The sequence below is a fragment of the Daphnia pulicaria genome, chromosome 1, assembly GCF_021234035.1.
Source record: "Daphnia pulicaria isolate SC F1-1A chromosome 1, SC_F0-13Bv2, whole genome shotgun sequence".
Classification (NCBI taxonomy): domain Eukaryota; kingdom Metazoa; phylum Arthropoda; class Branchiopoda; order Diplostraca; family Daphniidae; genus Daphnia; species Daphnia pulicaria.
The window spans coordinates 11093741-11118412 of NC_060913.1; the positions used below are offsets into that span (position 1 = coordinate 11093741).

The 24672-nt window shown below is 46.6% G+C and overlaps 3 protein-coding genes across 6 annotated transcripts; all 3 read right to left on the minus strand.

Moving 5' to 3' along the window:
- Positions 1-216: 216 nt before the first annotated feature.
- On the minus strand, positions 217-18582 carry LOC124342627 (probable phospholipid-transporting ATPase IM). Of its 4 annotated transcripts, none has more exons than XM_046795695.1 (23): positions 18136-18582; positions 15171-15434; positions 11783-11916; positions 11357-11632; positions 9949-10007; positions 9410-9622; positions 9114-9319; positions 8707-9037; positions 8150-8620; positions 7914-8073; positions 7719-7828; positions 7444-7638; positions 7179-7385; positions 7036-7105; positions 6801-6972; positions 6546-6724; positions 6305-6477; positions 6044-6223; positions 4379-4604; positions 3791-4026; positions 3568-3716; positions 3217-3467; positions 217-2949 (listed from the first exon to the last, which is right to left on the minus strand). In XM_046795695.1, exons 2-23 carry the CDS (start codon positions 15212-15214, stop codon positions 2708-2710), a joined length of 4284 nt encoding a protein of 1427 aa, XP_046651651.1. In that variant the 5' UTR covers positions 15215-15434; positions 18136-18582; the 3' UTR covers positions 217-2707. The 4 variants fall into 4 exon arrangements, with proteins under 4 accessions (XP_046651651.1, XP_046651659.1, XP_046651642.1 ...); XM_046795703.1 differs by lacking the exon at positions 18136-18582 and adding an exon at positions 16726-17447; XM_046795686.1 differs by lacking the exons at positions 15171-15434; positions 18136-18582 and adding an exon at positions 12992-13891.
- Positions 18583-20638: 2056 nt separating this feature from the next.
- On the minus strand, positions 20639-23250 carry LOC124342651 (leucine-rich repeat-containing protein 49-like). Its single transcript, XM_046795724.1, has 4 exons — positions 22944-23250; positions 22579-22782; positions 22038-22313; positions 20639-21972 (listed from the first exon to the last, which is right to left on the minus strand). Exons 1-4 carry the CDS (start codon positions 23057-23059, stop codon positions 21930-21932), a joined length of 639 nt encoding a protein of 212 aa, XP_046651680.1. The 5' UTR covers positions 23060-23250; the 3' UTR covers positions 20639-21929.
- An 80-nt stretch (positions 23251-23330) lies between these two features.
- LOC124342656 (cyclin-dependent kinases regulatory subunit-like) lies at positions 23331-24264 on the minus strand. The gene is made up of 3 exons (XM_046795737.1): positions 24054-24264; positions 23763-23890; positions 23331-23701 (listed from the first exon to the last, which is right to left on the minus strand). The coding sequence occupies exons 1-3, from the start codon at positions 24110-24112 to the stop codon at positions 23637-23639; spliced, it is 252 nt and encodes an 83-aa protein (XP_046651693.1). The 5' UTR covers positions 24113-24264; the 3' UTR covers positions 23331-23636.
- Between the last annotated feature and the right edge of the window lie 408 nt (positions 24265-24672).

Here is a 24672-nt window from a genome sequence, read left to right on the forward strand (position 1 = left end):
AAAAGAACTATGGCGAGGAGCTATATTCGGATGCTGCAAGTCTGCCGAGAGCTCTTATTCTTAATTAAATGCTGATGTATAGACCAGCGATCTCAAAGTACTACTCGCTGGTCAACTATACTCGATACACCACTACCAGTTGACATATCGCGTTTCACGAATAATGAGCAATCAACAATATTAAAAAAAAAAAAAGAAAAATGGTTGACATTTCGGTGACAAGTTAAGACAAGTGTGTATATAGAGTAGAGATGCATTACACTGGCGCGTTTTAGGTAACTGTATGTATATATATATATACTATATCGTATCATAAAGTTATAGTTATATATACGGTAGAAGAACAGAAAAAGGATTGAAAAACAAAAGCCAGAGGACAATCGGGAGGGATTATATAATTATTGTGGATTATGTAGTTGTATTTAGTATATAGTGCAGTTTCTTTTTTTGGGGGGTGATTATTTTTTTTTTTTTCTTGAATTCGTTCGTTTTTTTGGTTTTGTTATGTTTTCTTACCGAAAAGATGATCAAGTCAAATCGAGTTTTTTCAGAGGAAGGGGTATGGGGTTGTAAGGTAGACAGAAATCAGCAGGCATGGCAGGCACTTGGTACTTATATTTTAAGATGAAAAACCTCTTCGACATATCGTCTCGCTTTCACACCGCACTCGTCGGTATCCGACGATTTCGTAGGAGGAACTTCATCACCAGCAGAAGGTTCGAGGGGGGGGGGGGAAGAAGTGAATTTACAGTGACAGGGTTGACACAAGAGAAGGTTTGAGGACCATGTACAAATAAAGGGGACAGAGATGCGTCGGGAGAGGGAACGTGAAAACGGAGGTGAATTCAAACATCCACATTCGCATTTCTTCCCTCGCGGTTGTTTTTTCTTTATTCTCGCCATCGTCCCTCACTTTTGAATTAAATATTTGTCTTTCATTTTGGTATTTTTGTTTTTTAGGAAAAGGGGGGTTAGAGAATCTGAATGAGTCGGGCTCTATCGTCGTTCATCAACCATCACCGAAAGGCGCAATAGACTGAAGAATTTTAAAAATATAAATCGAATAAAATTACAAACTCAAAGGCATATAATATTTGACGGTTGTTAGCACAGCACTCTCAAAAAGAAAAGAAAAAAGAACACAAAACAAACGAAAACTTTAACCGGCTTCAGTGTGGTTCCAGTTAAACTACAATTTAAAAAAAAAAAAAAAATATAAATAAATAAACAAAAATTTCAGGCGAATTAGAGGCGAGGTGGGAGGAGGACACAAATCAATTTCAGAGAAAGCGGAAACCAACACTGCCTTCTTTCTTTTAATTTTTTTTTTTTAAATTCAATTCAATTCTTTTTGTTCCGCAGCCGTTGGATGAGAAAGCTTGCGAGAAGTAAATTTCTGTAAGAAAAATAAAGAGGAACGGGGCATATATAAATTAGCCTTCACGAAAGGAAATTAAATTGAAATCAAGTCAGCCACCTCCCAAAGAAAAGGAACATCAAAGTGACACGCAAATGTTTCAATATCTTTGTTTAAAAAAAAAAAAAACGTGCAAAAAGAGATGTGGAACAAAGTGCAAAGAAAAGAAAGACCAACCAACCAAATGACATTAAAAAATAACTCAAATTTTGTTACGTGGTGAAAAAGGCGCAGCGTACGGTTCGGGCACTGGTTGTTTCGAATGAACGTGAAAATATTTATGAAAGATGAAGGGGGAGGGGTCTATGAGGAACTAAACAAAAGAAAAAAGGCAGTTTAAACACACGTAAGCTACAAGGCATACTCGACTCATGCACTCACTTCACTCAACACAACCACTAAAGATATCTTATGCAGAGGAATGATGGCGTTGAAGAAAAAACAAACAATCAAATCAATCAAACAGAAAGAAAAAGAATCCCAGCGATGGCGGGTTCATAATCATCTAAATTAAAAAGTGACGGTTTTTTTTCGTACTGTTAATTCGAATAAATATATAGATCACCCATCACGCATCCCGAAACGCCGAACTCGATAATCATTTTTAAATTACACAACATCTTGTAGCAATCGATCAATCAGCGATTATGGAATCTTGTTTTTTTCAAGGGAGGGAGAGAAATTTACCAAACTCGCATCAACGTTAAGGTACGCATTTTTTTCAAAGTTATTTCCCCCCAACGGAAAACTCCAAAATAAATCTGAAGAAATTGGGTTACGACATAGAGACAATAATACACACACACACTGCATGTGGCCAAAAAATAAAGAAACACAACTGGTCACCAAGTGACGCCACGTTCGACATTTTAATTTGCTTGGTTCATTTTGTTTAAACGTTTTAAAAAAATTCCTTTCTTCTTCTTCTTTTTTTGTTTTTTTTTGTTTTTTTTTTTTGTTTTTCTTTGGATCCAATGGATTTTCAATCTGTACAAATGTTGCGTGAACGGCAACGGCACAACCTTCGGGTGAAGAGGAATTCTTTTTTGTTTGTTTTTTTTCGAGAGGGAAAGTAGGACAACCAAGCAAAATAAAACGTGAAAATATGTAGGAAAAAGTGGTAGATGTGGGGTCTGTAACCGAAAGTGAATGAATCACGAAAATAAATACACGGGGGGCCGAGGGGGATCGGAGGAGCAACAACAACTGCACTTTTCTGCTTTTCGAAGTTCAGAAAGGATTTGGTCCGAGATGGACATGATCATCCGTCCTTCTTTGTCGACTGAGTAACTACGTCGACATGGTGTTGGGTAAGGCAGGATCTCCGCCCGACTCCAGATCGACGGTGATGGCGTAAGGATCCTGCAATCGTTGCCGGCTGTTGCTGTTCGACGTTCGAGAGTAGGCAACGACAGGGACGACTGATGGACGCTGCTGCTGGACGCTGCTACCATTTTGAGACTGCCGAGTGCTCGGCTGCATGCTGCCATTAGTCTCGCCTGTCGGATGATAAGAGATTCCGGAAACGGGACCTAGACAAGATCGGCGAATCCATTCGATAACAACCACTGCAGTCGGCGGGTAACAACCCCCCCCCCCCCCCCCCCCCCCCCCCCCCAATTGACAATTTTTCCCAGGCGCCGCCAACTTGAACCGATTCGTTTCAATTTGGCGAACCAAATAATCAAAATAAAATCGGAGATTGGTTTGGCGGATTGGATCAGATTTGTCAATTGGGACCCAATTTTGACAACGACGAAACGAAGGAAGTCGACACGTTATTTTTTGGCTGGACTTACCATCAGGTTGATCGCTGGTAGAGGCCAATCCCCCGCCAGAGGACACATTGTGGAGGCTTCCGCTGTTGTTGTTTGCCGCGTTGTTGCTGCTGGCCTTGCTGCCGAAATTTAAGCCCGTCTTGCGCATAATCTTGCCCGAAGTGATGAGTTTTCCGAATCCCTCCTGGTGAGCGAAAGCGTAGCCGGAGCGAAGCGATCGTCGACTCCGCCGGGCCGACGGTGTCCGCATAAAGTCTTGAGACTTGTGCGCCCTATTGAAACGGAATAAGAGGGGAAAAAATCAATGAACGAAGATGATCAATTTGTATGAAAGAAAAAAAAAAAAAAGTCACGCGGTCGAGAAAAACATACCGAATGGCGGAAAGTCTTTGCTTGAGACGAACGCGGTCCGACAGCGTCGGATGAACATCAACGAAGTAGAATCTCCACGCCACCACCGGAATCATTAAGATGACGATGGATAAGACGAGAGTGAACCAAAAAGTCGCTTCGCCCATAGCCTGAAAATTGGAAAATTCGTCGTTAGGTGATAAGAAAGTGATAAAAACGTTACAATTGGATAATTCCTGCTTACCTTAGTGAGGGATCCAACGTAGGAGCCGCCGATGACGAAATTATAAAAATACTGGAGGGCAAAGTACCAAACCAAGGAGCCCCAAATGGTGATGTGGTTGAAGACGGTCCAGTAAGCCGTGTCCAGCGCAATTTGCACGGTGACAACAACGACTAGGATCGTGGCCACGACGCTGCCAATCAGCTGGTGGTCGGACGTGGTGTGCCCTTGTTGAGAGGCGCCATAAAAGTAGGCACCTGCCGATATCAAAACAGGATTGCAAATCAGGTAAGAAACAAAAGGAATGTCATTCGACTGAAAAGAAATTTGAAATCAAAGAACAAGACTTTTGAATGTGCTCGAAAGTGAGAGAGAGAGAAGAGAGTAGAGAGAAAATGGATGGATGGAAGCAGAAGAAATGGAGCGATAAGGTAACTGGGAAGGAATTCGATATCTAAAGAGAATTTCTACTAAAGAACGGGGAAAAAAACGTGTCCCTGCTCAATCAATTTTTGATGAAGCGGATCGGGCATAAAGAGTTCTTTGGCTGAGATCGGTGGGTGGGTGGTATAGGATTAGACGGGCAATGGGCAAAAAGAGGGGACGCACCGTAGGGAATGAAGAATAGGACGCACGACGTGATGCATCCGTGCATGGCGCTCTTGAAGAACTCCCCCTTATTGAACAGCAAGTTCAGATGGCCGGGCGTGAAGAGCTTAGGGTACTTGAGGCTGTTGACGTCATTGACGTCTTGGTCAAATATACCCAACGCTAGGACGGGCAACGACGTGTAGAATAAGTTGTAGACCGATATGAACATCGGGTCAAAGACGGTCTATTCGCCATCGAGCCAGGACCCCCAAACAACAATCGATACATAGAGTAAAAGTAGAACATTATTAGATGGGGGCAAAAGAAGGGTCAACGAGATTTTCGTCGATGGCAACATTTCGCTGATCGTCGTAACAAGAAGAAGGGCGTGGCCATTTGTTAGCATTACTACTTATATAGGTCCAAATACTACTACCAGGCTAGACAATAGCTCTCTTTCGGCTCCTGTCATCGGGTTCAAAGCAGAGAAGGTCACTAGGAACGAGTTGAGAGCGGAAGGAGGAGGAAAAATTCAAAGGCAAAAATAAAAAATAAATCAAGTGGACGGGAGAAAAACATGCTTAACAAAAAAGTAAAATCAAAATAATCCGGAATGATTCATTTCTCTCTGCCCTGTGGTATTAGGGAAGGGCATCTGATGGTGGTCAATCTATTACTGTCATCCAGCTAGCCTCCGTTACGGTTGGCGTTCATAAATCACAAGCCATCCGGATGAAAACCAAGGCTCGTTCGCCCCCAAAAAAAGGAATCGACTGAAAAAGTAAGCGTTGCGGGCGGATTAGAGGAGGCAGTGGGAGGTCAAAGTGCTTGATGTGTACACACACATAGACCAAACTGAAAACCAGTGGATTTTTGCTATCCGGATCTCTTTCTTCTGTTAGATACACACCGTTACGTACCTATTGGTACAAAGCAAACTAAAACCGAGGTAGCGACACCGTGCAAGGCAGCAGAGGCAAAGCTTAGCGGATTGAAGAAACGGTGGCCCAACCCGGGCCAGTAGAGTCTCGGGTAGCGTGTGGACAGCGTGTCACAGATGTCTTGTTCTAAGGTGCCCAGCACAACGACGGGCAGCGATGTGTAGACCACGTTGTACGATATGATAAAGAACGGGTCGAACACCGTCTAAACGTGTCATCCATCGTATATATCGCACGGGCAAATTGTCAATGAGATAAACAGTTTTTCCATTCCAGGGTGCAAGTCTAACGTGCTGTGAGTATTCATGGCATTATGCAAAAAAAAAAAGTTTCTCCCCCCCCCCCCCCTCCCCCACCAAGCTGAAAACATTACCGTATTTAAAAAGGAGAAGAATTTCAAAATTCAATCAACACACACACACAATAGATTCGCCAACTTGTTTTGTCAAAAGCATTCCTGAACAAGTTGGCCGGAGAAGTTGGATCCTGTTGAATCTACGAGAGGGGGAGTCAAACTAGGAAAAAACTTTTACGCAACAGATTGCACATTGATTGTGCAACTTGTTCCGCTCTACTTTCGCTTATTATTAAAATGGTCGACAAAGTAATCTCTTCAACATTCTAACATCAATCGACCCTATGACCTGTTATGCTAGTTATGCTGTCATCGGCACGCCCATCTTCTGTTACGATTCAATACAATTTTCCTGTTCGGGATGAGCGCCAAAGTATTACGACATACCTGTGCGGAGAATCCGCAAAAGAAGGCGAACCAAAAATGGCATAGTGTGAAGGCGAAATTCTTGTAAAAGAAGTAGCGCAAAAACTTGGCCATCCGGAGGTAGGACCAACGTCCGTGCACGAGCAGTAATCGCTCGAGGTACCGGAATTGGGCGATGCTGTAATCCGATGCCAAGACGGCCTGAATAAATTCAAAAAGAGAGCGATTACAATTAAAGAAAATTAAAAAAAAAAAAATCAAATGATGAGATGTGATGCGTACCTGCATTCCTTCCTGGCCGCTGATACCGACGCCGATGTGAGCCGTTTTGATCATAGAAACGTCGTTGGCTCCATCGCCGATAGAGAGCGTCACGGCCTGTTTGTACTTTTTGACCAAATCGACCACCATGGCCTTTTGAAGGGGAGTTACACGGCAGCAAATCACCGCTTTGCCTGAAGGAATCAGAGAATGTGTTGTTATTAGCGGTTGCCAAGGTAAATTTGCCGACAACCAGACTTACATTGGGTGCCGACGTCGAGAAAAAGCTTCTCCAACTTGGTCTGCAGGGCGTAGACCAGCGAGTGGCCGTTGATGACTAAGGCGTAACCCGTGTTGCAGTCTTCGTCAATACCGCTCAATCCCGGCCCGCACGGCATGTCCTCCATTTCCCCAGCGATGTGGGAGGAATAGCCGCGATCGCTAAATGATTCAACAATTCTTTAATAAATAAAACCGCGGCCCTGGGAAAATAACGGCTGACATGTGTTACGATTACCTAATGCCACTGACTGGCGTTTGGAGCTGAGTACGGGCGTAACCGCGCAGGGACTCTCTGCATTTGACTAACTGGAGCTCGACATCTTCGACATTCTGACCGTCGACAATAAAGATGTCGACCATGTCGTCTGTCAACAGTTGGCATGAATAACCAATGTTGATGGCCGTTTCTAGAAACAAAAAATGGTTTACTAAGACAACGTAACTTGGGGAAATCTCACGGGTTAACTCACCTTGTTTATCGCCAGTCAAGACCCAGATTTTGATTCCGGCAATAGCCAAATTGGCAATCGTTTGCGGCACCTGTAAAAAATAAATCCCACCATTTTTTTTAGTAAATGATTCGATTGGAAATTCTTCACAAACATCAACTTACTCCGTCTTGAAGTTTGTCTTCGATGGCCGTGGCACCCAGAAGCGTTAGATTTTGTTCTATTTCTTCATAGAGTTTGTCAAGGCGTTCTTCGCGTGACTTGATCGTGACGGAAGCCTCGTGATGACGCTCTTTCCAGTCCTCAAAATAAGCTTCATCAACGTCGCGGATGGCCAAACACAAAGTCCGCAGTCCTTCGCCGGCGAATTTCTGCACAAAACATGTCGGAATTTTAGATATGATCGCAATAAATAAAGGACTCGCTCACGTTTAGATGCTCTTGTGTCTTGTTCTTCATGTCGTCGTTTCCCGATTGAAGATGATCGTAAACGATCGAGTCGGCCCCTTTGCAGTAAAGGCGGATCTTGCCGTTAGGTCCACGCAGAATGACCGACATCCGTTTGCGGACGTTGTTGAAGTCGAGGATGCACAACAACTCGTAAACTTCCGTCTTCCCCATCACCTAATGCATCCGAAGTAGATTATTAGTAAGAAGATTTCCGTTTGAATAAGAATGTATACGAGCGTTGCCGATGAACGAACCTCAATTGTGATGGAATCCGGAGTACGAGCCTTGAAAACGAACCCAAAATTTCGGGCGGCCGAAACCAGAGCCCCTTCATCCGGCGACTGCGCTTGGTATTCTAATTTACCTGGAACGCAGAAAAAATAAAAATGTTTGTGTGAAGCAAAAAAAAATCTTTATGGCATTCCACTAAAGAATAGAGGTTAAAATACCATTCTTCTCGTCAGGCATGACGGTGTGGCAGAGCGCCAATAGGCGAAAGAATTCATGGCAAGTAGGATCCTCGCGATTCGAGTCTATCAGGGTCTGGTCGTAGAATTTGAAAGCTTGCTCGTGAAGCGGATTGAACGAAAAATCGACGGGCTTGGTATTCTGGAGTGGGGAAAAAGAGTCAAATAATATGTAAGAAGATGGACGGGCCAAAATTCTCGGGATCTATATACGATACCTCATTGGGATCAATGACTTCTCCGTTTGACGAGTCGTAGACGTCGCCGTAGCAAGTTCCGCCGATGGAACACTTGTTGAAGGACATAATGTTCTGCGTCAAAGTTCCCGTTTTGTCGGAGAAGATGTACTCGATCTGGCCGAGCTCCTCGTTGAGTGTCGTGGTGCGGGCCTTGGCCGGCGTCTGCGACTTTTCGTAGTACATTTGCTGGTCCCAGTTAATGAGAAAGGACTGGGCCAGCCGGATGACTTCCACGCTGACGTAAAGCGAGATGGGCACGACCGTGTTGAGAACGATGGCGTACGAGAAGAAAATTAGCAAGGCGATGACGGTGGATCCGGCAGCCGGTGGCTCGGCCGGAATCAACGGATCCCACGGCAAGTAGGAGCGGAAGTACTGGCCCGTCACCGTCTCCCACACTCCGCATGCAATTGTGCAAAACAAGCACATGGAAAGTAAGAAAAAAACAATCTAAAAAAAAAAGAAAGAAAGAAAGTTAATTGCCGGACAGTAAAATTGGCGGCCGGCCAGAATCAACGTAAAAAATTCGATTTTACCCCCAGGATGATGAAGTTAAGTAGACGATCAATCGAAGTCCGTTTGAACTTCGTCTTGCCGGAATTCTGCATGAGCTTAGTGTCCCGTCCGGCGAAGATGACGACGCCGTAGCACCACTGAGTGTTACGTAGGACGCATCCTCGGAGCAGGATCTTTTCGTTGTCCAAGGAATATTGCTTGCCGTTCCACGTTAACCGGCCATCGAATTTGTTCAAATGGTTATTGGGCGGCTCGCAGATGATCTCCCCGTTGAAGCTTCCTATCCTGGCCTCATCCTGGCCCATCTCGGCTGTCTCCATGAGGCACTGGCGGCATTTCAAATTGGTCTCCCTGCGCACAACATGTAATGACAGCATGACATGATTAGAGAAGAGCGTGGACATTTACAAGATTGGGCCGCGCTTACCCGTCCAACTCAGCCGTTTCAATATAGCAGAGACCGTTGGGCTCGGACGTGGTCAAAAGCAGAAGATCGGCGGCAATAAACTGGTCATTCTCCATCCGGATGATGTCACCCACCTGGACTTTGTGCCAGCGCTCTTCCACCGACTTGCCATTGCGCAGGACGTGCGACTTCCTATTATTGACTTGAGAGTCACTTCGATGTCGTTGCTAAAAACAAGCGAAAAAAAAAAGGAAAAACCAAAATTAATTTGGAGAAAAATCAACCGGGATCGGTAACCAGGAGATGAAAATACTTACAAAGTCATCATACGCGTCTTTGATGGCAGTAAGGAGCAGGACACCAATGAGAGGCACGGCAGTGGTGACGGGTGTCAACGACGAAATAAAGGGAATAAATTGTAGAACCAGAAGGCACAGGAAATAAAAATTCGCTAGCCGCTGGAACTGCTCGATCAAGTTCACCGGCACAAACGACAGCAGCGTGTATTTGGACGTCTGAATGTAATTATTCTATAAAAAGAAACGACGGATTATTATTACTTTGCGCCAATAAAAAAGAAAAATTCGATTCTCGAAAGACGCCGCTCTCAGACACTGCGGAAGATGCGACGCCTGTCACCGCAGGAAAGGATTAGGGTGCGCGGAAATCGCTTTTCATTTTCAAGCGATGCGGACGGAAACCACCCATTCCGCATCCGCTTTTCTCAGCAATGACACGACCGCGACCGAAAAGGGACGATTGAATTTGGGAGAAAATAAACGACGTTTTCGACAGTTTCAAAGCGAAAAGGAAAAGGATGCGCGGTTTTTATTACCATCAGCCTGTCGAAACTTACTGAATAATTAAACTGCAGGTTGTATGCAGCGTCGTTGGCCCGTATCCTTCGCTCGTTTTCTGTTGAATCAAACAAGAGAAAAAAAAAGAGGGACAAAATTAGTTTTTTAAATATTTAACACAAGTTCCCGTTCACATCACAGCCGACAAAGTAAACGACAGAGAAATAGTAATCACGAAGCAACAAGATAAAAAAATACAAACGACGATAACAAACACGATTACCAAACAGCTATAAACCCCTCCGACCACCGGTCGCAGGACGCACGCAGATCAAGGAAACAACACACCAAAAACACACTGTTGAGCTACTAGTGTCATGCCAATTTCGTTTCCTCTCTTCTTATTCTTTTTTTGCCCCCTCCATTATTTAAATGTTATGTACACACTCTCTTCTTCTTCTTCTTCTTTCTTTTTTTATTTCTTTTTTCTTCCGCCTGTTACATTCCCTTGTGTGCAAGCCACCCCTCCGCCATTCCATGCTCTGCCGGGGCTATTACAATCGGCGACGGATCAATACGACACGGAGCCAAAGGCGGCAAGCCGGATGCTTTCGGTAATGGAAACGGAGGAGAACACAAGCGAGAGAGAGAGAGAGAATATTATTAATAATATTAATAAATAATAATCAAATTCCGTAGAGACTGTGACGCAAAAGATTTTCGGGGCGATTTTCATCCGCCGTCGCCGTCCGGCGATCCGGGCACGAATCAAGACCCCGGGAATGACTGATGACATCATTACAAGGAAAATAGTCTTCTCCCGGTTGCCGAGAAGATGGTATCATTTATCAGAAGGGATCATTACGCTAGTGGGATGAAAGTAGAATAGAGAAGGATATGAGAAAGTGAGTGAGAGAAAGGAGAAAAGGAGAGAGAGAGAGAGAAGGAGAGACTGGAGAGCTTCTCATCGATTAGATCTCATCCGACCAGAGGAGACGTAACGGCTGCTGTAGAACTCAAAGAATCAAGTTACGCATCTTCCCTTTGGAATAGTCTTTAATACACTCGATGATGTCGACTCGCCTGATGGAGCCGGAAACTAATTAGGATAAACGTGCGGCTCATCCAACAACAGCCTATATTGGAGGGGGTGGGAGGGAGGCGAAGGGATATGAAAGGTATCAACAAGTTGACACTTGGAAGGACACACATAACTCTTTGCCAACAACATCCAGATTGATTGGAACGGATTTTTTTCAAGACTATCCGCGTCCACTTATCCATTCCACTACGTTCTACACGTCAACTTTGGACAAATCGCATGCGGCTCTCAATCTGAGATAATGTCCAGCTCTCTAAAATAATAAAAGACAGACAAGACGACGACGAAGAAGAAGTGGAAAAGAACAACAACAACAGCAACAACATCCAGATCCGTGCGAATGGCGAGAAAGAAAGAAAAAATACCAGGCAAAATGTCATTTGATTTGGCGCCGAAAAATCGCCGGGTTTTGCGCGCTGCGGCCACCGCCGCGCTTCTCAACGGGCTCGGCCTGGCCGGTTGTTTGGGAGCCGGCGGCGGCGACGGGCAGGACGATTCAGACGACGACGACGAAGACCGCCTTCTGGGCTTTAACGGCGTCGTGGAAATGCGTCGCAAGGACGGAAGGATACGCCGACCTTTACCTTGGCTACCGTCCAACGACGGCGTGCCCATCGCCTCTGCGCTCCGCGACCTGGAACCTGTTTGGTTTTTTTGTTTTGAGATTTTGAGAAAATTTGTTGGACGATACGATCGGGGGTTTTGTCAAATGTCAATGGATGACAATAGGAAAAAGTGCCAAAGGGGGAACGACAAAAAGAAAAAGGTGAAACAAGTTGAATTTAGTTTGCCTAAATCGCGACGAATTGGCATCTTGGGTTGATCCGTTTGACCGCCGACTGTGGTTCCAGTGTCGGCTGCTTCAGCAGAGGGTGTCAGTGTGGCGTTATGATCCATGGCAGCAGCATCGATCGGCTTGTTCAGGCTGCAACACAACAGTCGACGGAACACAACACGACACGCAAAGAGAAGAGTGACAAGAGTGAACAAACGGCAACAATGTGAACCAACGTTAAGTCTCTTCATCGATTGACCTCGTCAACTCTGGGCGTGTCGGATCCCACGGAAATCAAATACATATAGATTTTATTTTATTTTATCAAATAAAATAAAGCAGAAGAAAGGGAAAAAAACAAAACACACTAACGGACGAGGAAATGGACAAATGGTATACCGCGTATTCCCTTTTGGGGGGAGAAGTTGCGCAACGGGGCGGACGTGAGTCGGACCAAATCAATTCAACATGGCAGCATTTTCACCTTTTGTCTGACCTTTGGTTCTTAAAAAAAAAAAAAAAAAAAAAAACTTGGTGTGTCAAGGGCTACTAGACCCACGCCCATCTCTCCCTCCCACCACCAAAAGACATTATTCCATCTCATGTCCTCAGAGCATTCCGGGACCGGAAGGTGGTTTTCTCCACTATGCATTATTGATATTTCAGATGTTTCTATTATCTTTTATTTTTTGGTCTCCCCCGCACACTGATCGTATTCCGAGCTGGAAGATGCATGTCTCGTTCCCTATCATAATAACGGGAGCGTGCAACCAACCAGTAATCCTTGCGCCATTTTCCAAAGGAAGGGAAAAAAAACAAAAACAAAAAGGGGCAAAATACCAGCAACCGCATTACTCAATTGAGGAAAAAGACAAAGGGGAAAATAAAAAGAAAAAAAAAGGGAAAAAGGTACGAGGCGGGCCCAGTTCTATCCTACATAAATGGATAGAGAACCGGAGCCTGAGATTGTGAAAATGCGGAGAAGGAACGGCCTGACCGAAACGGGCCTGTGTGCGCTTTATCAACTGTCAAGTGAGTCCGGAATTGCCTCGGCTCCGCTGGAAATGTCGAAGGCTGACGGTACATCTCACCCCACACACACACACACACACACACAACCGTCTACCAAGAGTGTATGAGACGAAGAGGAGGAGGGGGGAGAGCCTATCCAGGGATGGAGGAAAGAGAGAGAGAGAGGCGGGGACGGGACTGGCGTGATCGATACCGTCGCTGCTGGTGTTGCTCCCATGGCTGCTGCTCTCTGCTCTGATATGCGGAGGATGCCCCGGGTAATAGAGAACTGGGCGACTCGTCTTGTCCGCCGGGTTGGTGGGTCCAGGGGCGGCCGGAACTTTGGTGAACATCCGGCACCGACCGTAACCTCTGGTGGTTGTCAACGGCTCTTCGAGCTTGAACAGTTGTCCAGCTATTTCTACTCCGTCGGCTCCTGACCCGTTCCGATCCATCATTGTCGCCCTCACTGGCGGCTGAGCGGAGTAAAGGGCTAGATGGTGATAACGACCGGGCCACTTGTTCCAAGCGCTCAGACTCGCTCGAGTCTTGTCTCCCATCCGACGCCCCACTGTTCTCACTCTGCCAATTATGTTCCAGCCGGCTCATCTCGATCGCCTCCAGTTCCGCTCCTAGTCCAATCACCCCACTTTTCCGTTTCTTCTCGTGCTGCAAACCAGTCGGCGGCTGCTACTCCTGCTCCTGCTGCTCCCTCACTTTTTCCGTATGTATTCATAAGATAGGAAATCGATGGGCGGGAGGAAATGAGGCTGCTCCCGTAACTTAGAAGATTCCGCCAACCGGAGCCGATCTCTGGCGCTCTTGTCCGTCCATCCAGAGACGGGAGAGTCTATTTGGCCGGCTTTTCTTTTTTTTTTATTTGACCGAGAGAAAAAACGGTCGACGGGCTAAATCGGTGTAAAGCAGTATTTGCGAGTTTGCGACGATAAAAAAGAAAAGAAAAAGGAAAAAAAGGCGCAAGACAAAAAAGCAAGTTGTTCTTTGTTCCCACCAGAGTTGCCCCAGTTGACTTTGGGACTACAAACTGGTGTCCGGCCCTTCGTCCAAAGTTGTCCCTCCTCCAATTTAATCCCTGCCCTGCACTCAACTAAATAAAACAAAAAACCCGTAAGTTGTCGACGAGTTTCGGGTGGGCGGGTTGGGTTGGGTTCTGTGGAGAGCCAAACTGTTGAATCGACGAGAGTCTCGTGAAGAAAAGAAGAAGGGGAAAAAAAAAGAAGAATCGACCAATGGCGACGGAGAGAAGAAAAGCGGATGAATAGCGAAACACGTTGATTCGATATCGCCGCTCGCTTTAGCGTCCGTGTTCTCGATTCCACTTGACTGAGTCCGTTCCGGTGATGCGAGACGAGGTTTTCTTTTATTTCATTTCTCGACGCCAAGATGGAAAAGGAGCAAACGAACGGAAGAAAGATAAAAAAAAAGACGAAGCACAATATATAAACTACTACTTGCGCGCACACACAGACACAGAAACTCAGCTCTGACTCTCTCCCACACACACACGAGGGAGAAGGAAACTGATCTCTGATAGCTTCTCCCATCCGACCTAGTCTGCCTTAGCTCCTTATCAACTGGTTGTCATGGACACACGAGCGAGAGAGTCAACCGATTAAGTCGGGCAGTATCGGCTCAGCGAGCACCCGAGATAGACACACACACACAGTCGCCAACACCCGCCCGGGCAGCGCGCTCACACACACACACACACACACATGAGGTGTGCAGATCAACAATTCCGACTTTGTCTTGTCCGCCTTGTGTCGTGGAGGAATCGCTGGACTTGTAGGCATCCGCACAAAAGGATTCCTCATCGTCAAAAGACGACGGAGAGAAGGAAAAAGGGGCCACCAAACTCTGAAGGAGCCGACGCTAAAAGCCCAACAACAACAACAACAACAAACAGGGCGTCTGTGGCGAGACCGAGCCAGCTGGCCCAGAAAGAATGGGCATTGCGCTGTGAGCATTGTACGTATGTATATAAATATAAAGAAAAGAGAGCAGAGCAGAGCCGAGAGAGAGAAAGAGAAAAAAGGAAGGGAGCCAGACGGAAATGAGAAAGGATTGATATGGTGCCAACAAAAGAGGACCGCCGACAACTGCGGCACCAGTGGAACCGAAGGCTTTCAACGTTTTGTCCGCGCACGATTTGCACAACAGACGGGGGAGAGAGAGACCCCACCCGAAATATAAAAAATATAAAAAAACACACACAGACGGAGAATAGTTTTTTTTTAAGAAAACGCTCCGAAAACAACAATAACCCCCCCAAAACGAACGAAATTCTTGAGTAGGAGGAGGGTGGTTAGTATAAGCAGTGAAATATCTCTCTCTTTTTAGAAAAAAAAGGGCTGCGAAGAAGTATATACTACCTCTCGTGGTCTGGTTGCTCTTTGGGTACGTCCACATGGTGCATTGAAGCTGGTCGTTTGTTTTCCCACCAATTTCAAGTAGTTTTCCTTCCTTTCCTGCCCCCGGAGTTTAAGTTCTTCCTCGAGTCGTGCCAAGATTCTCTTGGCTCTCGACTATTGGCTCTTTGGTGTAGCGGCGATGATTTCTTCAGTATTTGTGATCGGCGTTGCTGATTGGGGCTACTCTACCGCCGGTCATCGTGGTCGTCGTCTTCAATCCGATTCCTGTTTCAAAATGGAACCCAAATAAAATAAAATAAATAAAATAGAAAATAAGAAAAGAGAAATGATGAGGACAGGATGTCAATCGTCGTGCAACATCAAGAAAAAAGGATACGATCAATAAAGAGTTAGGAAATGATATCAGCGAGAAAACAAAATAACAGTCGCAGTATATGCTTGAGGGAGCCGTTCCCAGCCGTCATCATCATCCACCATGAAAGGGAAAGAAGAAGCGGACAAAAAAAAAGGAAAAATATATAAAGTGTAGACAGCAGCAGCAGCAGCAGTCTTATCGGCCGGCGTACATCAAACCCATCGATTTCGGATAACAAACCATTTGTCAACTTTCCTGCTGTCTCCCTCTTGTTTGCCCCCTCTTTTTTTTCCCCCCTGCCGACTCGCTGACCACCTCTAGTCTAGTCCGCTGCTCACGAATTGGTTATCGATTGGGCCCAGCATCTTCTCCCACCTTCCATCTATGAGGCCGGCAGCTAGAAGAATAAACACCCCTTCTTTTGCTCAAAAGGGGAAAGCGAATCATAATAAAAAGCTGCACGCAGGGCTAGGGGGGTTAGGTCATAAATGACCAACGTGGCGTGAATCCTTCATCTGTTTCTTGGCCGTCTCTCCCCACCATTTGGGCAACTTACTCGGAATCCGTATGATAACCAACCACAAGAAATGAGGCTGTTTTTTCTTTCCCCCTCTCCCCCTTGTGCGAGGAGCTGTGAAATATGGGTGGCGGTCAAAAGAACACACACACATCCACCACCCCACCAAAATACTAAAAAGGGAAAGTCTCGTGAAATCCTGGTTTTTTTCCTCCCTCCTTTTGTTTCTTTTTGATGATGGTGTGGTGGTCGTAGTGTTGAGGTGAAGAGAGACTTGAACCGTCTCCAAAACTACTGGTGATCATTTGTTAGCTGGCCGGCGTTGACGACAGATAGAGACTGGACACATTCGCTATATCACGATTAAGCACGCTCTCCCTCTTCATTTGATTCTCATTCATCCCTTTTTTGTTTTGTTTTTTTGTTTTGTTTGACTTCTTTTCATTCAAAAGTTGGCCAAGAAAGCAATGAAGTGAGACACAAGCGAAATTGGGAGAACGATGCGGCTTGATTGCTTGGGTTCTAATCAAATTACTCGACGCCACAGACCCAATAAGAGCAACAACCCCCAAAAAAAAATAAGAAAACGGATAAATAAGGAACGGACGGATGCTGCTGCTACTGCAGCCAGGGTTGAATCAAAGCCGATCCTGGCTACTGTACTGTACTGCTGTACTACGAACCTTGGAACGAAGCGTGTGTCACACACTTGCACAACTGGAGCGCGAGATATTTTCGAAATGATCAAATCCTATATCGGAAAAAAAGGGACGAGCGGGATCGCAACACATCCGGCACACAATGTCTAATCCACGCAAGAATAGGACTGGAACACACGAGACGGGGCACGGGTTTCGGTATGCGACCGTGTCTGGCGGCTTGGCTACCACTACTACTGGAGGAGGGAGCGAAGACGAGAGGAGGGTGTGAGGAGTCAGCTGGACCAAGGAATCCGCACAGTCGCCGTCGATATTGTGTGTGTGCTCGTCTTTTTCTTTGGCCGGGAGAGAAGCTCGCGAGGGAAAAGAGACGACAGACGGATAAAAAGCCTTTGAACATTTGACGACGAACTGTGCAAAACTTGCCACTTCTTTTGACCGACCGCACGCAATATGCACCGAGACCCGGTAGTTGAGACGGACGCAGGCGCGGTCGCTACCCAAGCGTGTTGAGTCATCTCCATAAATGATCATCTGGTATCATCCGGCGAATAACCTTGGCACTCAACTTCTCCCATCGCCACGTCAACGAAGAATCGTGCCATGGCAAACACAACGGGCATTTTTCTTCCGATATACGGTGGTCGAATTCCGGGTGAAACAACTCGCGTTCACAATGGTCGGGACCAGTCAATCTTGTTATTGGAAAAACCCACCCATTCCACCAAAAATCTCTGGCCCCCATAAAGTTTTTATCAGCAGGATGCTGTTTGTGGTGGTTGTCGTACCCATGGTAACAAGACTACAATGGGAAATCAAAGCGAGCTCATCCAAAAAGCTACCAACAGGGTCACTGGCAGTGGCACACACAAGAGATGGGGACTCGTCATCAAATATGAAAATGGCCAATACCTCTCCACACAGTTCATGAGAAAGGACCTGTTCAATGTTTCAAAGCGCATTGGTTATTATCTATTGGAAACTATTGAGGATCCATGTACAGGGTCTGCCCATCGGAGATTGCTGGGTAGCCGGATTCCTGCAGAGAAAGCAAGAGCTTCAAATCTGTAATCTTTTGTTACACGAGTGTAAAGATTGAAGAGATAAACACAGACCTCGTATCAAGAAGAATTTGCCACTAGGCTGTCAAAGTCAAATAAACGACCCAACAGATAAAGGCCAGAGAGATTGGGAGTTTTGTGTTCCGTAATAGAAACAATCTCAACTGATAAGAGGCTGCAAGCACATTGCATAATGGGCTTGGGTGAGAGAAAACAAACGTCAAGGTGAATAACCTAGCTACGCCGTTCCCATAGTTCTCCCGACGATTTCATATGTATATATACTCACCCAACGTCTCGTTTAATCACAAGAAACGAAGACGAGCCGTCAGAAACAAATAGTTGCCGAATAGTTGTTAGTTCTCTGAATTACCTCTCTGAATAGTCGAAGTGTTATTATTTTCCTTCCAACGCCTAGAACGAACACCGTTTCGACACAACTCAACACACACAAAGCGGGGGTGGAGTAACACTGAGCAGACTAACATAGAGCCATCTTTTCTGTTTACTTTAGGCTTGGACGGCGAGGCGAAAGTAAGACCTTGGCGTTGCCACGTTTATTTCCCGACATCCAGAATTACGCTTTCATCATCATCATCACAAACTTTCCCTTTTTTTCCCCCTTTCGTTTACAAGTATAATGTATGCTTGCTTTTCTTTTCTCATGTATCGACGAAAATAACGCGGTGATTAACAAACAGCAACAAACACACGACATTTCATATGAATTCGTAAAATATCAATCAACAGCTGGATTCACTCTCTCTAATGTCAAATGTCAAATGAAACTAAAAAAAATAAATAAATAAAATAAATAAATTCGGTGATGACGATCCAATCAGGGTGTCTTGTTCACTTGTTGGTTCTGATTTCAGCCATCTTGGTCCTTTTATACGCGGCTTCGTCAAACACTTGGGCTCCTGCCGTCTCCACCATGTCGCTCAAAAGTCGTTCCCAGTTTTGGGAAAGAAAGCTCAGCTTGATGGCCACCTCCATCCCGTACTCGGCGATGTATTTCAAATGGGCTGACCGGTTCCGTAAATGCTTCGTTTCCTGCACAGAGCGCGAGGTTGACAGAAAAAGAGAAAATTAGAAATCGAAGAATACGAAAGTTGGGAAAACACACGCTGTTGTTGTTGTTATGTTGTTGGTGGTGGTGCTGGTGAATTGAATTGAATTGAAAATCGAATATCCCGTGGAGGAGACGCTGATGGCCCGGAGGGGCTTGCACAAACCGTGACACGATGACAGGTAATCATTCACGATCAATAATGGGCCCGTACCTTGAGGGGTTGAAAAATGGCACGAATGGCCCGCTTCCTCATCAAAAGGCCGTATTCGTTATCGCGGGATTGCTGCTGCTGCCCACTCCCAGCGGCTATGCTAACGTCCGAGGAGCCCGAAGAGGACGACGACGAGGTCTGGCCGGCCTCGTAGAAGCGATCGAACTGTCTGCGAATGGCCGCCGACGGGGCCGTTAGCGTCACCAGAGCGTCCAGCGAGTCGTAGTGATCCTCGGCGTTGGACAGGTCGTCGGGTCCGATCTGCTCACCGTCAATCTGTTCCAGCCCAAAGGGATGCAGTCGGTACATGGCGTACAGTTTCCAGGCGGCTCTCAGAGGCTCCGGTGCCGGCGCTAGGGTCTCGACCGTCAGAGTCCAGCGAAACCACGTGGGACTCTCCAACTTGGCGAGGGCGTTAATTTGGCGCAAAGTGGGCGGGATGGCCACTTTGCGGAAGGCAAAGTGGCGCAGATTGGGAAACAGCTTGCGAAGGGATCCGTAATGGGGACCCAACTGGTCGAAACTCAGGCCGTAAAAGACGACCGTGTGGAAGAGTTCGACTTCGTCCGGCGACCAGTGCATGTTCTGGAGCATCCGGACAATGTTGAGGCCGGTGATGTGGACCTCCTCCTCGCCGACGATGATCCTCAAGTCGCGCAACTGCTCCTTGATGTTCATCCCGATGGTGGCACTGAGTTTCTGGTTGGCCGTCGTCGCAAGGGCTGACGACTTGTTGTGAACGGACGAGACGCTGTTGCGATGAGTCAATCCCGTGGCCGCCGCTCCTGCGGTTGGAGCGGTTGAAACCCGACTGGGCAGCCGGGAGGCGGCCGGCTTCCTCGACTGGGGTGTCGACACGGTGGATCCCGTGTCCGAGTCGTCCGAGTCGTCGGAATTCCACGAACTAGAAGAGTCTTCGAAGTCGAGGGTCCGCGATCGATCCCGCCGTCTGCTGCTGCTGCAGCCGGCGCTGTTATTGCTCCGCTTGCCCGTCCGCAGTTCGATTTTCTCGTTCCATTCGGCCGTGGGCGGGCGAAGACTGAACCGGAAGACGGGCTGACTTGGCTTGTCTTGGCTGTCATCGGCCGGACGAGGCGCTGCCGCGTTGCACACCATGGCGGAGAAAGCAATCTGCCGGAAGGACTTGCGCCTGGGATGGTCACCGCTCCTGACCAAACACGATTTGATGGCCGAGGCCGAAGGGCCAGCAGTCGGACGGGGCGGATCCGTCACGACAACTTGGGCCACCAAACCTTCGCTCGTCTGCTGCTGCTGCTGCTGCTGGTCCTGCTGCTCTTGGTCCGTCTGTTCCGTCGACTGCTGGTGGGCGTTCATTGGCCGGACGACAGCCACGTTTCGCTGGTGGAACTTGCTGGGCATCACAGAGCTCTTCATGGCTCCGATTCCAACGCCGGAAGCCGATCCCTTGTGCTGGACGGTCACGATGGGGTTGACTTTGTCCATCTGACTGCCGGCCGAGTTGCCCGGCGAGCGGTGAGACGCCCAATTGTCGGCTTCGTTTCTCAGCCCGGAAGAGATGACATTTTGGTCGAGGAGAACAAGCGACGGAATCGAGCTGACGGCGTAGAGAACGTAGTTGGCGTTGAATGTCAACGGATTGCCGTCCAGCGACAGTTCCTTTAATCCATTGAGGAAATTCAACGGGCCGAGGTCATCCAGTCTGTAACGGAGAAAAAAAAAGAACAAGAAAAAATCACGAACGTAACATTGTCATACCAAACGACCGAATTTCTTTCTTTTTTTCAACGAGTGATAGCCGGGCAACCCCGTCAGATGGCACGTCAAAAAACGACACGCTTATTTACATAAAAAAAGGGACAATGAATGAAATGCGAACCGACGTCACGATAACTCTGAGCGATGACTTCATTTACGCCCTGTCAATGATATCGAAAACGTCCAAATAATCTCATCAAACCTCATTTGTTTCGACAAAACAAAACCCACGATTTTTGAAAAACAAAACAGTTCAGTAAACACAAACGCAAATAGAAAGTGTGTACACTCGTTTGGGTAATAGCCGGATGACCGTTATCTCCTTACACATGAAACGTAATCCGATCGTAAGGATGAGTAATGGGTTTCGTTCTCGGCTCTTTTAGCATGATTTCCGAATACGACACTGTACATACAAGACGAGGGTATCAATTTGGCCGAGTCACGGAATTCCCGTCCGCTATGTCTATCCCCAGCGCCAATCAAACAAAAACGAATAAAGACCAACCAACGGGCAAAGGGGGGAAGGTCCAGCAATAATATTTCCATTGGAAACCAAACAGAAAACAAAAAAAGGGCAAGAAATACTGTTGCAATTTCCTTGTAGTTTGGCATCGATTTAACTGAACCGGTCGCGATAAAAAAGTACTAGGGTCTCCCACCCACCTCTCCCCCCCCCCCCCCAGTCGCCGCCCGTGGGACCCTTAAAGCTTTAGTCAGTGTTTTGTTGTTTTCAAGCGTCGCCGTCGCCCCTTGTTCTCCTTTTTTCTCTCTTCTTCGTTCGTCTCTTGTGTCTTGGGAGGGGTCAGGAGGACGTCCCCGGTTGTCCACTACTTGAAAGTCCGGTGGGCAGCCAACGCAAACAAACGATTCCACTGGTCACCTCTGCTATTACATAATCCATCTGCACGCTACTGTCCGTCGTCCACCTCCATCAACTTTGGCTCTTTTTCATTCCCTTTTCATGCGACATGTTCACAACTATCGGCCCGTCACAGCCGTGCGACCGACGGTCTATCGGCTTTTCTCAGCTCATCCTGGCCAAGACTTTTCGTCAACGGGGGGACAGAGAGAGAAAGTGTACAACTTTTTTTTTTTAGATGTGTCCGTCGTTCCAATTCCAACTCTCTATATGACGGTGGTGATGTCATTGGCGCCCACTTCTTTTTTTGTTGGGGGGGTTTTTCCACCTGGTCAACTCAAAACTCAAAAAAAAAGTCAAAAGAAAAAGGAGAAATGAATCAAACAAACTCACCGGCGGAGTTCGTTGTTGCTCAGGTAGAGCCTTTCGAGTCTCTTGGCGTGGGCCACTTCTGGCACGATCTTGCAGATTCGGTTGCGCTTGGCGTTGAGCTCCTCGAGACTCAAAAGTCCGTCGAGACTGGGCAGCTTCTTGAGCGAATTGGCCGCTAGATTCAGGACACGCAACGTCCGCAGACGTGACATGCCCGTCAAAGCCGTGATCTGGTTGCCGTGCAAGTCCAAAATGTCGAGGCTCTGCAACGACTCCAGCCCTTCCGTCGTTTTCAATCTACGTCAGAGGTTTTTCGAGAAACCAAAAAGAAAGAAAGAAGAAAGAAAAAATGTGGAAAACTAATCATTTTTGTTCGTTTTTATATAGTCTTGACTTGAAAGAGGCCAACTGTGTGTGTGTGTGTGTGTGTATGCACAGCAGACGGGTCAGTAGACGGGGAAGACGGAAATGACCGGTAATCCGTCAAAACTGGACCAATTCCTGCGTCAGACGTACACAGCAGACATGGAGTGGTGGTGGTGGTGGTAGTCAAGTGCGGTACCTGTTTTTACCGAGCATCAACACTCGAAGTGAGGCGAGCGTGTCCAGGCCCGATATCCGTTCGATTTTGTTGTCGTAGAGGTTCAGGACTTTGAGCATCCGAAAGGAGGACAGCGAATCGATCCGGCAGATCAAATTGTGTTGGAGCGAAACGAACTGGACGTTTTCGCGGCCCTTCAGCGACGGCACGCAAGGCAGACCACACCTGACGAGCAGACGGCGCCGACGACGACAGCCAGTTGTCCAGTTTTCCGATAAATAATTTCAAAAAGAAAATGAGTAAACACGGTGAATGACGTACAACTTGGAAAAATCAAAAGAAGGTCTGAGCCAATCTGTTAGATAAAGGTTTTTGCCTTATTATACCTGTCCATGATGAAGTTCTCTCCCCATTCGTTCTTGATGGGCGCCGATTTTGTCTTGGGAGTGGTGAACGAGTGGAAGGAATCCACTCTCTTGTGCGAGAACGATCTCCTCTGCATTGTACCACTCGGATGACTGTCAGACTTTTCATTCAAAAACCACTTTGTTGATTCCGTGGCCGTGGCAACCGGGGCCAAAACTCCAACTCCTCGTGCATTGCACCCCCCCTCAGCCAAAAGTTTCAATATTCTTCTTCGGTCGTCCCCCCCTTTTTCTTTCGTGTTCGTGTGTTTTTCCCTCCCCTTACCGTGTTCTACACTCAAAGCTGGGCACAGCGTGTGTGTGTTCCTCAACAACCCGGCAGATGGTGTGTGAAATCATTTTGTCCCGTTTCTCTTTCTGCGTTAGCAGCGAAACAAGGGTTTTATTACGGTACACACGACATATTGTACAGGTTCTCTGGCTCTATTAACACTCAAAACTAAACTGAGAAAGTGGCTCTTTGTGGAAGCCTAAAAAAATGAAAAAAAAATGACATTTTTTAAGTGTGAAGGGAATGAGTGGGAAATGGTTGAACAGAGGACAGGGATTGGAAGATGAATCGAAGAGGAAACGTCAAATGGAATAATTATCAATAGCAACACATTTTAATCGCACTTGGTGGCTTTCAGGAGGACGGGTTGCAAGGCTATTTTTTTATGATTCCTTTTCTTCCATTGGGGGTGTGGTGATGGGGCGTCGAAACAACAAGATGTGAGGCTCTGCAAAAAGATGAGATAAACTGTCATGACGTACAACACACGAAAATGGATTCAGCAATACCTGGCTGGTGGATCATGTAGTGAATCCAGCCTTGACTTTGTTGGACGCCAAGACCCCTCCACTCAGCTTCGGTCATCAAATGACTCTTGGGCACTAGTTTGGCCAAATCTTTTGGCAGTTGAACATGCCTGTCAAACCAGCAGAAAAACGAAAGAAAACGTATGCATTAATTCCACTTTACACTCGAAAACGTTGATAGGACGTCACTCGACAAAGAAGCTGAAGAAGCATGTGCCACTGGCAATGGATGCCAGATAACGTGCATTTAACAAGTTTTCTTTAACAACTCACCTGTATTCGTATTTGTCGTCGTAATATTTGTCGGAATAATAGATGTTCTTGTACGACATTCTTTCGGTGTCGGTTGGCTTTGGAGAGGGGCACCAGAGAGACGCCTGAACTTGAAAAAATTTCGAGCGAGATTTTTATTACGCGCCGCTCACAACGTGACGGTTGGACATACAAGTTTCAGATTCAAATTTGTTCGCCTGCCAACCGATAAAACCTACGGGGAGCAATGGTGGAACCTGCCGCGTGCTGCCATCTGGCGAGTTTAATCGCAACCTCACACCCAACGCCCCGCTCCAATTCAAAAAATCCTCCCAAAAATAAATAAAAAGAAACCGGATAGATAAAAAAAGAAGATAAAAAAGACAAAATAATAAAAATAAAATAAATAAAAAAAAAAAACGAAGAAACTGGTTGGCAGACAAACACAATATCTAGCGATCTGCCGGTTTATTTGACCGTGGTAGCGCGCTGCAGTCATTTGCTGACTGGCGCTCACGCACACAAAATGGAGAGTCTACACACAGCTACAGCTAAAGCAGCTACACACACATTGCCGCCGACTCAATATTTGCTTAGATGCAGATGGTAATTGGCCGTGAGCAAATACGTGAGGACCCAA